Source organism: Oncorhynchus keta, chromosome 2 (genome assembly GCF_023373465.1).
Source record: "Oncorhynchus keta strain PuntledgeMale-10-30-2019 chromosome 2, Oket_V2, whole genome shotgun sequence".
NCBI lineage: Eukaryota > Metazoa > Chordata > Actinopteri > Salmoniformes > Salmonidae > Oncorhynchus > Oncorhynchus keta.
In genome coordinates this window covers 17,863,079-17,877,041 of record NC_068422.1, presented here as the reverse complement: position 1 = coordinate 17,877,041, position 13,963 = coordinate 17,863,079, and the positions used below count along the sequence as shown (strand labels likewise).

Below are 13,963 nucleotides of genomic sequence, written 5' to 3'. Positions count from 1 at the left end.
AAACAGTACCAGCATGACCTGAGACATAGGGGCTCTATTTTAACAAACCTAACGCAATGGTAATTCTTAACGCTGGTGGTAGCGTTATAGGTTCAGGTGGGTGTCAGAAATATTTTTGCAATTTTCACAACTGTAATTATAGGCGCAGAAGCTGCCGGTGGCTCAAAAGGGCTACGTTTTGATGAATAAACAAGTTGTGGGTGTGTCGAGGCTAGACACCTCACTGGCCAATCAGAACATGCTTCATAGCTAAATATGTGGTTGCTTCAAGTTGTGTATTTATTGTGTTGTTCTCAACTCCAATTGGAATGTTAGTCCGTTATGGCCCTGTTCGTTAAATAGCCTACCACATATTTGCTAAATGTTTTCAATATGTATGCTGTTTACCTTGTTCTAATTGCATTTCTTCAATATGGAAATACATTGTTAAACATAGGCTATACTATTCACATGGATATAGGGGCAAGGCCTACTGTAAATTACAGTCTGGACATGGACATGCCAAACATGTCAATAGATTACATTGACTAGGCTATTGATAAGGCCTACAATTATTATCAAACCAAATAAAAACGAAACAACAACTTGTTTTAAATAGGCTGTGTCTAAATACAGTTCCAGGCACCATAATTGCACCCCGTGGTCATATAATACAGACAAGGCAACGGGCTACGGAGGGTTTTACACACACACAAAATTTTCACAGGAGCTGGATAAAGATCCAATATAAAGAGAAGAGGGGGATTTCCATTCACCGTAATACTGCTCGCAAATGTTTTACAAACATCATGGAACAATATTACACATCATATTTGCATTTCTCCAGAAATAGCAGGTGAAATTGCATTCAAGCCATGTACGGTCTCACCATAAGCCCATGGACAGTAAATCTTGGTAATAAGTTTGTTTTTCATTTAATTTAAAAAACTATCAATCTGTTTTTTTACGCCAACAACAATATTTCGAAATAGGATCGGGTCAGAGGCATGATATCATAAAAACGCATCTCGTTCCACGAGCGTAAGGCAATGTGTGCACAGTAGGCCTAAGTGCTCTTCGGCAGGAGACATGGATGTTAATCCTATCGATTGAATATAGTTTATTAAATAGTATACAATAACACTACAATAGGCCTAGTTATAACAAACATGTAGCCAATCACATTTGGAAATATTTGTCTACACACATTGGATTCGCATTTCGAAAATGTAATGTATGTTGGACAAGAGGACATGGCTCAAACAGTCTAATAAGATTAGACTACCATCGCTGTTGATATCTCACTGGGCAGAAACTAGTTGAATCAACGTTGTTTCATGTCAATTCAACAACAAATAAATCTAAAAGCTAATTGGATTTGCAAAAAGTAATCAACATAAAGCCATTTCGTCTTTTCCACCCAACTTTTAACCTAAATCCAATGACGTGGTCATTTTTTGTTATTGATTTCATGTTGAATTCATGTTAGTTGACCACTCAACCAGATGTAAATCAAAACTAGACTTTGCCCAGTGGGATTGCCTGTTAGGGACTTCGCCACATGAAAGGTAAACAAACAAACAGGCAAATAGCCTATAGGTCACAAGCGGATTTAGCACCAAAGACAGTAATCAGAATTCCCCCAATTTGACAGTTAGGTCCAACAAATTTAAGTGACAGATGTATTTTTTTAAACAAAATGGTCAAGGAAAAAGAAGCTGTCTATTGTAAACAGACTTCCTACAGTCACTGACACCTTTTCACAGACTTCCTACAGTCACTGACACCTTTTCACAGACTTCCTACAGTCACTGACACCTTTTCACAGACTTCCTACAGTCACTGACACCTTTTCACAAACTTCCTACAGTCACTGACACCTTTTCACAGACTTCCTACAGTCACTGACACCTTTTCACAAACTTCCTACAGTCACTGACACCTTTTCACAGACTTCCTACAGTCACTGACACCTTTTCACAGACTTCCTACAGTCACTGACACCTTTTCACAGACTTCCTACAGTCACTGACACCTTTTCACAGACTTCCTACAGTCACTGACACCATTGCACAGACTTCCTACAGTCACTGACACCTTTTCACAGACTTCCTACAGTCACTGACACCTTTTTACAAAATTCTCACAGAAGCTGCATGGACAAAAATCTTGTCCAATATAAAGAAAAAACAAGAATGCCTGTTCAATGTTTTGTTGCAATGTTTTTATAAAACATTAGTTAAAGGCTACTGACTAGGCTACTGTGTTTTTATAAAACATTAGTTAAAGGCTACTGACTAGGCTACTGTGTTTTTATAAAACATTAGTTAAAGGCTACTGACTAGGCTACTGTGTTTGTATAAAACATTAGTTGAAGGCTACTGACTAGGCTACTGTGTTTTTATAAAACATTAGTTAAAGGCTACTGACTAGGCTACTGTGTTTTTATAAAACATTAGTTAAAGGCTACTGACTAGGCTACTGTGTTTTTATAAAACATTAGTTAAAGGCTACTGACTAGGCTACTGTGTTTTTATAAAACATTAGTTAAAGACTACTGACTAGGCTACTGTGTTTTTATAAAACATTAGTTAAAGGCTACTGACTAGGCTACTGTGTTTTTATAAAACATTAGTTAAAGGCTACTGACTAGGCTACTGTGTTTTTATAAAACATTAGTTAAAGGCTACTGACTAGGCTACTGTGTTTTTATAAAACATTAGTTAAAGACTACTGACTAGGCTACTGTGTTTTTATAAAACATTAGTTAAAGGCTACTGACTAGGCTACTGTGTTTTTATAAAACATTAGTTAAAGGCTACTGACTAGGCTACTGTGTTTTTATAAAACATTAGTTAAAGGCTACTGACTCGGCTACTGTGTTTTTATAAAACATTAGTTAAAGGCTACTGACTAGGCTACTGTGTTTTTATAAAACATTAGTTAAAGACTACTGACTAGGCTACTGTGTTTTTATAAAAACATGAGTTAAAGGCTACTGACTAGGCTACTGTGTTTTTATAAAACATTAGTTAAAGACTACTGACTAGGCTACTGTGTTTTTATAAAACATTAGTTAAAGGCTACTGACTAGGCTACTGTGTTTTTATAAAACATTAGTTGAAGGCTACTGACTAGGCTACTGTGTTTTTATAAAACATTAGTTAAAGGCTACTGACTCGGCTACTGTGTTTTTATAAAACATTAGTTAAAGGCTACTGACTAGGCTACTGTGTTTTTATAAAACATTAGTTGAAGGCTACTGACTAGGCTACTGTGTTTTTATAAAACATTAGTTAAAGGCTACTGACTAGGCTACTGTGTTTTTATAAAACATTAGTTAAAGGCTACTGACTCGGCTACTGTGTTTTTATAAAACATTAGTTAAAGGCTACTGACTAGGCTACTGTGTTTTTATAAAACATTAGTTAAAGACTACTGACTAGGCTACTGTGTTTTTATAAAACATTAGTTAAAGACTACTGACTAGGCTACTGTGTTTTTAGAAAACATTGGTTAAAGACTACTGACTAGGCTACTGTGTTTTTATAAAACATTAGTTAAAGACTACTGACTAGGCTACTGTGTTTTTATAAAACATTAGTTAAAGACTACTGACTAGGCTACTGTGTTTTTATAAAACATTAGTTAAAGGCTACTGACTAGGCTACTGTGTTTTTATAAAACATTAGTTAAAGGCTACTGACTCGGCTACTGTGTTTTTATAAAACATTAGTTAAAGGCTACTGACTCGGCTACTGTGTTTTTATAAAACATTAGTTAAAGACTACTGACTAGGCTACTGTGTTTTTATAAAACATTAGTTAAAGGCTACTGACTCGGCTACTGTGTTTTTATAAAACATTGGTTAAAGGCTACTGACTAGGCTACTGTGTTTTTATAGAACATTAGTTAAAGGCTACTGACTCGGCTACTGTGTTTTTATAAAACATTGGTTAAAGGCTACTGACTAGGCTACTGTGTTTTTATAAAACATTGGTTAACCCCAGGCTTTGTCTCTGTTTCCAACAGTAAGGTTTGTTCTGCTTCACTAAGCCTAGGTGAAACTGCACCATTCTGACAGTGAATAAAATGACAGTTCCTTCCTGGTCCATACTGCTAAAATCATGATTGACAGCCTCCCTCCATCAATGTAGACAGTACAGTGGGCCAGGCCGGCTGGAGGTTGGACTACAATTGGGACTTGGGAGCAGGGTGGGGATGGAGGGGATGAAGAGGGGTGGCAGAGGAGATAATGCCCTTTTAACACTGCATCCAGCCTACAGCAGCCCTTGGCACACCACTCCAACGTACACACGCCATTTCATTAGACCTACCTCCTCAGTCCTCCCCCATCATCACCCGTCCCTAAACTAGCTTTGCTAAGCACTGAAAGCCAAATCATCAACGATGGCATCAACCCTTTTAAGGAGAAGATGTACTGCCAACAGCGACCGCTCTGATGCCAAGCTGATTTTGCACCTTGCAGAGGATGACTGAGGACAGAAGACTGTCCTTAATTATAGGCCGCCTAGGCTTGCAGGATACACAGGATGGGTCCCAAATGGCACCATTCCCTATATAGTGCACTATGGGTTTCCGTATGGGCCCTGGTCAAACATAGGGCACTATAAAGGGAATAGAGTGCCATTCGGGGCATGGGACGGGGTTAAAGTGAAATGAGGAGCCTCTCTCTAATCTGATGCTGGTTAAGTCTCTTCGCTTAATCTCACTATACAATATAATAAGGATAACGTAGGATGGAGCGGAGAGGAGGGGGGGCATGTGACACACACACTTTGGTGAGCACTTCCATCGGTTCGGCTGATGATATCTGGGTTCTTCAAATACTATTTAAAATCATTTAAAATACTTTATCTGTACTTGAGTGAGCTAGTCTGGTATAACAGGCCAATAGAGTAGATCCATAACTGCAACCCCCTCCTACCTGGCACTCGAGGCAGACCAGAGCAAACGCTCCAAGTATTTGAAATATTTCAAATATTGTTTGAACCCAGGTCCGCTGGCTCACCAAAATGTAAACGGATCAACTGTGCTCTCTTGCTCTCGCTCTCCCTCTCAGGATAAGGGTATTACGGCATGGGATGGGGGGGTATGGCCTTAATACTGTCCTATCTCAGATCCACTTCTCCACTTTGTCAGACGTCACCCTGGCTTTGTTTTGACTGATGGACGGCGTAGCTCTTTGTGTGTGAGACCATGTTAGGTTATGGTCTGGAAAAGCATCAGACTGAGGGAGACACTGTAATTGGTGGTTTTTGATGAAGGCTCTTGATAAAAATAGAATATTAATTATTTAGCCTAAATGTTGGTCAAGTAAATCACAACAAGCAGACATGCATGTGCAACTTCCATTGTCATTTGTATCGACATAAATACAGCAAGTATTTCATTTGCAGCCCTGAGAGTGAGCTTATGTGGCTTGCCAAATTTATTCAATAATTAACTTATCATAATGACTAATGCAGGAAATGAACAGGCCCACAGAACAAATGGAATATTCAAGCCATTTGTATAAGAATATTCATAAAAAATGGAATGCTGGTTTTCAACGCTTCTGGGATACCACTTTTTCTGAGTCCTCTATATTCCTTATCAACTTTTCCTGACAGGTGACATTCATGTGTACCACGCCTTGTGAAAAAATAAAGCAACCCAGAACAACAATATGAGACACTAACTCACCCGGACGCTGTCCTTATATGGACACCATACAGGTAACTATAAAACATGAACCCTCCAGGATTCTGCCCTTATATGGATACTGTAGTACCAGGTCCTAATAGGGACACCATACAGATGACTATGCAACATGGACTCCCCAGGACTCTGTTCTAATAAGGACACCATACAGATGACTATGCAACATGGACTCCCCAGGACTCTGTTATAATAAGGACACCATACAGATGATCATGCAACATGGACTCCCCAGGACTCTGTTCAAATATGGACACCATACAGATGACTATGCAACATGGACTCCCCAGGTCTCTGTTCTAATGAGGACACCATACAGATGACTATGCAACATGGACTCACCAGGACTCTGCCCGTCAGTGTCTGGGCTGATATCATGACCCCAGCCCAGTCTTTGACGGAGGTCATCCAGCCCACCTCACTGAGTGCAGCCACCGTCTCCTTGGTGTGCTTGATCCCATCCCCATGGGAGGTAGGGTTGTGGACCCGCTGAGCATTCTAGAAGAGAGAGAGAGAGCAAGATGTATTAGAAGAAAGAGATGGAGACGGGGGTGAGAAAGGAATAGAGACAGAGACAATCAGCATTACTAATCAGGTTATAAGATCTTCAGAGCAAATGTATTGAATGTACTATCACGCTCCACCGGTCTCAAGCCCTGAAGAACAATACATGGTCGAGACCAAAGCAGCCTGTTTTGCTTTCAATACGTCAACACACACGTTAGCAGGAGACAGGAGAGTAAGGCAAACACTGAGCCTAACACGGGCCTGGGAGGCTGTGTGCATGCGTGTGAGTGCGTGTCTCTCTCTGTGTGCGCCTGTGTCTGTATGTGTGTCTCTGGGAGAACGTGTGTATGTGTGAGGAGTGTCTCCATGGTAGCCAAGCAGCCAAAGAGCACCTCTGCTGCTGCAGCCCAGCCAACTCCCTGAGTTTCTGCCTCACTGAGTTTCTGCCTCAGTGAGTGGGCTGGGCTGTCTGCTGCCTCAGTGAGTTTCTGCCTCAGTGAGTGGGCTGGGCTGTCTGCTGCCTCTGTGAGTTTCTGCCTCAGTGAGTGGGCTGGGCTGTCTGCTGCCTCAGTGAGTTTCTGCCTCAGTGAGTGGGCTGGGCTGTCTGCTGCCTCTGTGAGTTTCTGCCTCAGTGAGTGGGCTGGGCTGTCTGCTGCCTCAGTGAGTTTCTGCCTCAGTGAGTGGGCGGGGCTGTCTGCTGCCTCAGTGAGTTTCTGCCTCAGTGAGTGGGCTGGGCTGTCTGCTGCCTCAGTGAGTTTCTGCCTCAGTGAGTGGGCTGGGCTGTCTGCTGCCTCAGTGAGTTTCTGCCTCAGTGAGTGGGCTGGGCTGTCTGCTACCTCAGTGAGTTTCTGCCTCAGTGAGTGGGCTGGGCTGTCTGCTGCCTCAGTGAGTTTCTGCCTCAGTGAGTGGGCTGGGCTGTCTGCTACCTCAGTGAGTTTCTGCCTCAGTGAGTGGGCTGGGCTGTCTGCTGCCTCAGTGAGTTTCTGCCTCAGTGAGTGGGCTGGGCTGTCTGCTGCCTCAGTGAGTTTCTGGCTCCGTGAGTGGGCTGGGCTGTCTGCTACCTCAGTGAGTTTCTGCCTCAGTGAGTGGGCTGGGCTGTCTGCTGCCTCAGTGAGTGGGCTGGGCTGTCTGCTGCCTCAGTGAGTTTCTGCCTCAGTGAGTGGGCTGGACTGTCTGCTGCCTCAGTGAGTGGGCTGGACTGTCTGCTGCCTCAGTGAGTCAGCTGGGCTCTGCTGCCTCAGTGAGTTTCTGCCTCAGTAAATGGGCTAGGATGTCTGCTGTGCGAATACTTAACAGTGTGCGCCATAAGCGCATCTGAAGTATCCTATAAGTATAACTGTAGAACCTGTCATTTGTTCTACCTGGAACCAGAGGTTTCTTCATGAGAGGCAGAATTTCTGTTATGTGTATTTAAAATAAGTATTTTAATTACTTCTGTATGTTGTATTAGACTGGATTGAACTACACTCCAATTACATTTGTAACAATATACTTTTGAAAGCTGAAATGTGTATTTTCAAAATACAAAGTACTTTTCTACACCATTTCTATATAGCTGTTCACAATCTTGTGGCCCTAATCTTTTCACCCTACATTGGTATCAAAAGTCTGATGGCACTACGGAGTGATAAGAGTGTCAGCTAAATTAACTAAATATACATGTGTAAAAATGAACTTGCAATTGCAAAGCATGCTGATTATTACTCTGAGCTCAGCTCCGAAACAAGGCAAATGACAATACTCAGTGTGCTTTGCAGTTGTTCATTTTCACATGTACATTTATGTTATTTAGCAGACACTATTATCCAGAGTGACAGTGCATTCAACTCAGGTAGATAAACAACAACATATCACAGTCATAACAAGTACAACGTTTCTGGAACAGTTACTGAGAATGTTGTTGCTGTTCGGCGGGCTACTTGCAAATGTAGTTTTACATTTTAAAATACAAAATACATGTATTTTAATGATATACAATACTTTGCAAAAGTATCTTATATTTTATTTTTGACACATTGTTCTTTAGGGTATTTTGTAATTGTAATTCAATGGCCTCAAAATGGTTCCCCCCCATAGGGACAGATTACAAAACCCTGTAACCAAAGGGTTCTTCATGAGGGTTCTACTTGATGTATCTTGTCAATTAACACATTTATAACACCCATAGAATTTTAACAATATAATATGGCTGACCATAAAAAATAACTGTAAGGTTCTTCAAAGGGTTCTACAAGCAACCTTTCAAATTGAGAACATTAAGAACATGTTCCTTTTTTAAAAAAACATTTTTTATTGGATATTTAAAACATACAATATACTTGCAGTGAAGCCGATCAACAGAAGCAACCAGGGTCAATGCCCTGCTCAAGGGCACGTTGACAGATCCCACACAAGGTCAAAAACGGGGAGCCCAACCAGAGATCCATCAGCCACCGGCCCAAGCTCCCAACCGCCAGGCCACCAGCCCTCCAAGATTGGCCATCAGCCCTCCAAGATCCCCCCCACACAGTTCCCCAAGAGCTGCCCCTCAATCATCCATGGTTCTTTATAGAACCATCAAAAACGGAATCTATATACTTCAGCACCAAAAAGGTATCCACTATGGTTACAAGTCAAAGAATCTGGTACTATTTAGAAGAAGAAAATTATTTGCGTTCACTACCTCGTGAAGCGCCCCGCAGCCCCATCACATGACGCTCCTTGCTTTTCTACCCATAACCCCCGTAGCCTGCACCCCACTGCCCAATGACCTCACGCCGTCAGATGTTTGTTTCGTCCCAAATGGCACCCTATTTCCTATATAGTTCCCTACTTTTGACCAGGACCCATAGGGCAGTAATACACTATAAACGGAATAGGGTGCCATTTGGCATGCATCCCTATTTTCACAGGAGCTCAGGACCTATGAAGAATTGCTTGATGTAATTTCACTGGGTTCTGAGAAGGTCGAGAGGCCAATATGAACATGTTCACTGATGGGGAAAGAATACAATACAACAACAAGACGCTGTGGTGATTGTGACCTTGTTTTCTCACAGATGATGGCATTGTGGGTGCGTGCCTGTGTGTGCGTGCGCTCGAGCGTGTACCTATCTGCGTCATCTTCCAACAGCTGGTTAAACAATGCTACGTTTATTAGAGTCAGACTGCTGTTGCAGTGTTAATACCCAGGATTTCAGCATGCCGTTCTCCCAACATGCACTGGGGTTGTTGTGTGTCTGATTGGCTAGCACGACTTCAAAGCTCTCCTGGCATGTAACTGCGCAGCAAGCAGTATGTGCTGTGCCTCTGCTTCAGCCATAAACCTTCAGAGAGCTGGGGGATCGGCACTGTTCCGATGGCACTCACGCAAAGCACAGGATGTATGAATGGAAAGGCTACTAACACAGAAACAAAATCGCGCTCAATTGTTTGTATGTCTGTGAACAGCAGACAATAAAGCATAATAACTCTAAAATATGTGAACAGATATAAAGGACAGTTCTGAAATGAGGTTATATTATCAGAGAGGATATAATTATTCTGTGGCTCTTTCATGAGGAGATTCAAACCAAACTGAAGTGGTAATACTGGCACTGATAATAATATGTAGAAAACCCCCATAATGAACAAACCCAGCTTGTTGTTGTGGTTGTTTGTGTTTTTGTTGCAGCAGATCGTCTTTAGGGATGTACCGTAACAGTTGCGGAACGGAAAACAACATATTTAGTCGTATTTAGTGTCAGTTTAATGCTGTGAAATCTAGGTCACTTCCAAAATGACATCCTATTCCCTACATAGTGCACTACTTTTGACCAGAGCCCTATGAGCCCTGGTCAAAAGTAGTGTGCTATATAGGTAATAGTGTGCCTTTTGGGAAGCATGCATAATCGTGTTAGTAGGAGCTATTATTCAGAGCAAAGCCAGGCATCCTCTAGCAGACGAGCAGATGAACCATCTCCTATTGCAGCGGTAGGCAACCCTGTTCCTGGGGTGCTGCAGGTACTTCAATACTTTGTCACAACTAGGTACCACACGAGACCAACTGAGGAAGGCCCTAAAAATTGTCAAAGACTCCAGTCAGCCAAGTCAGACAGTTCTCTCTGCTACCACAAGGCAAGCGGTACCGGAACACCAAGTCTAGGTCCAAAATGGTTTCTCAACAGCTTCTGAAACCCCTAAGCCATAAGACTGCTGAACATTTAATCAAATGGACACCCGGACTATTTACATTGACCCCCCTCTTGGTTTTACACTGCTGCTACTCACTGTTTATTATCTATGCATAGTGACTTTACCCCTACCTACATGTACAAATTACCTTGATTTACCTGGTCCCCGCACATTGACTCGGTACCGGTACCCCCTGTATATAGCCTCATTATCTGATTGTGTTACCTTTGTTTTATTTTTTACTTTAGTTTATTTAGTAAATATTTTCTTATTTCTTGAACTGCATTGTTGGTTATAGGCCTGTAAGCATTGTAAGCATTTCACGATAAGGTTGTATTCGGCTCATGTGACAAATCAAATTTGATTTGATTTGATAATTGATCAGTTCATTGATTGCCTAAATTCAACACACCTGGTCTTCCAGGTTGGTTAAATCAAATACATGAAGCACCTGCAGAACTCCAGGACCAGGGTTCTATTGTCTGGCCAGGGACATGCTCCTGCCCGCATGAGGCAAGGGCTCCATCCCAAATTAAACCTATTTCTACTTTAGTGCAATACTTTTGAACAGGGCCTGTAATAGTGCACTATATAGGACATGAAGGTCAGTCAATGCGGAAAATGTCAAGAACTTTGAAAGGTCCTTCAAGTGCAGTCGCAAAAACCATCAAGCGCTATGATGAAACTGGCTCTTATGAGGACCGTCACAGGAAAGGAAGACCCTGAGTTACCTCTGCTGCAGAGGATAAGTTCATTAGAGTTAACTGCACCTCAAAAATTGCAGACCAAATAAATGCGTCAGAGTTCAAGGAGCAGACACATCTCAACATCAACTGTTCAGAGGAGACTGTGTGAATCAGGCCTTTGTGGCTGAATTGCTGCAAAGAAACTACTACTAAAGGACACCAATAAGAAGAAGAGACCTGCTTGGGCCAAGAAACACGAGCAATGGACATTAGACCTTTGGAAATCTGTCCTTTGGTCTGATGAGTCCAAATTTGAGATGTTTGGTTCCAACCGCTGTGTCTTTGTGAGATGCAGAGTAGGTGAACAGATGATCTCCACATGTGTGGTTCCCACCGTGAAGCATGGAGGAGGAGGTGTAGGGGTGTTTTACTGGTGAGATTGTCAGTGATTTATTTAGAAAACATTTAACCAGCATGGATACCACAGCATTCTGCAGCGATGCGCCATCCCATCTGTATTGCGCTTAGTGGGACTATCATTTGTTTTTCAACAGGACAATGACACAACAATGACACAAGCAAGGGCTGCCTTCTAGAGAGACATCAGAGATTGTAACATTCTCTGTTTCATGGAAAAATGGCTCTCTCAGGATATGTTGTTGGAATTGGTTCAGCCACCGGGCTTGTCCATGCATCGAGCCGACAGAGATAAACACTTCTTTGGGAAGAGGAAGGGCGGGGGTGTATGCTTCATGATTAACGACTCATAGTGTAATCAAAACAAGTCATAACAAATCCTTCTGCTCACCCGTCCTAGAATTCCTTACAATCAAATGCCGGCCATATTACCTCCCAAGAAAATTATCTTAAGTTATTGTCACAGCTGTGTACATTCCCCCTCAAGCAAACACACCCTCAAGGAACTTCACTGGACTCTATGTAAACTGGAAAACATATATCCTGAGGCTGCATTTATTGTAGCTGTGGATTTTAACAAAGCAAATTTGAGAACAAGGCTACCTAAATTCTATCAGCAAATTGATTGCAGTACTCGTGGCGGTAATACACTCGATCACTGCTACTCTAACTTCCGCAATGCATACAAAGCCCTCCCCCGCCCTCCCTTCGGCAAATCCGACCACGACACTATCTTGCTCCTACCAGAAACTCAAACAGGATGTACCAGTGACTAGAACCATTCAATGCTGGTCTAACCAATCAGAATCCACATTTCAAGATTGCTTTGATCACGCGGACTGGAATATGTTCCGGTCAGTCCCAGAGAACAATATCGATCTGTACACTGACTCGTTGAGTGAGTTTAAATGGAAATGCATTTGAGATGTTGTACCCACTATGACTATTAAAACCTATCCTAACCAGAAACCATGGATAAATGGCGGCATTCGCGCAAAACTGAAAGTGCAAACCACCGCATTTAACTATGGAAAGAGGTCTGCGAATATGGCTGAATATAAACAGTGTAGTTATTCCCTCCACAAGGCAAACAAACAAGCGAAATGCCGGTACAGGAACAAAGTGGAGTCACAATTCAACGGCTCAGACACGAGACGTATGTGACAGGGTCTTTAGGAAATCACAGACTACAAAAGAAAACCAGCCACGTCACAGACACCGACTTCACGCTTCTAGACAAACTAAACACCTTCTTGCCCGATTTGAGGATAATACAGTTCCATCATCACGGCCCGCTAACAAGGACTGCACCCCCCCTTTTCTTCTCCGTGGCCGACGTGAGTAAAACATATAAACGTGTTAACCCTCGCAAGGCTGCTGGCCCAGATGGCATCCCTGGCCGCGTCCTCAGAGCATGTGCAGACCAGCTGGCTGGTGTGTTTACGGACATATTCAATCTCTCCCTATCCCAGTCTGCTGTCTCCACATGCTTCAAGATGGCCACCATTGTTCCTGTACCCAGAAGGCAAAGATAACTTAACTAAATGACAAACGCCCTGTAACACTCACTTTTGTCATCATGAAGTGCTTTGAGAGACTAGTCAAGGATCATATCACCTCCACCTTACCGGCCGCCCTAGACCCACTTCCGTTTGCATACCGCCCCAACAGGTCCACAGACGACGCAATCGCCATCACACTGCACATGCCCTATCCCATTTGGACAAGAGGAATACCTATGTAAGAATGCTGTTCATTGACTACAGCTCAGCATTCAACACCATAGTACCCTCCAAGCTCATCATCAAGCCCTCATGGGGCCCCACAAGGGTGCGTGCTCAGCCCCTTCCAGTACTCCCTGTTCACCCACGACTGAGTGGCCATGCAAGCCTCCAACTCAATCATCAAGTTTGCAGACGACACAACATGACACAACACACAACACAACACTCCCTGACGAGACATCCTACAGGGAGGAGGTGAAGGTACTCAGAGTTTGGTGTCAGGAAAAAAACCTCTCACTCAACATCAACAAAACAAAGGAAATGATCGTGGGCTTCAAAAAAACGCAGGTGGGAGCACCCCCCTATCCACATTGAAGGGACAGCAGCAGAGAAGGTGGATAGTTTTAAGTACCTTGGCGTACACATCACAGACAAACTGAAATGGTCTACCCATACAGACAGTGTGGTGAAGAAGGCGCAACAGTGCCCTTCAAGCTCAGGAGGCTGAAGAAATTTGGCTTGTCACCCAAAACCCTCACAAACTTTTACAGGTGCACATTTGAGAGCATCCTGTCGGGCTGTATCACCGCCTGGTACGGCAACTGCACCACCCTCAACCACAAGGCTCTCCAGAGGATGATGTGGTTGGCACAACGCATCACCGGGGGCAAACTACCCGCCCTCTATGACACCTACACCACCCGATGTCACAGGAAGGCCAAAAATATTATCAAGGACAACAATCACCTGAGCCACTGCCTGGTCACACCGCTACCA

At 42.9% G+C, this 13,963-nt stretch overlaps 1 protein-coding gene across 5 annotated transcripts in view; it reads right to left on the bottom strand.

Moving 5' to 3' along the window:
• LOC118379065 (calcium-activated potassium channel subunit alpha-1) overlaps positions 1-13,963 on the bottom strand; it is a 257,064-nt gene that overhangs the window by 217,531 nt on the left and 25,570 nt on the right. For all 5 annotated transcript variants that reach the window (XM_052473233.1, XM_052473242.1, XM_052473237.1 and 2 more), the window contains exon 2: positions 6,043-6,198. In XM_052473233.1, the coding sequence (XP_052329193.1) occupies positions 6,043-6,198 (156 nt within the window). The remainder of the gene's footprint in view (positions 1-6,042; positions 6,199-13,963) is intronic.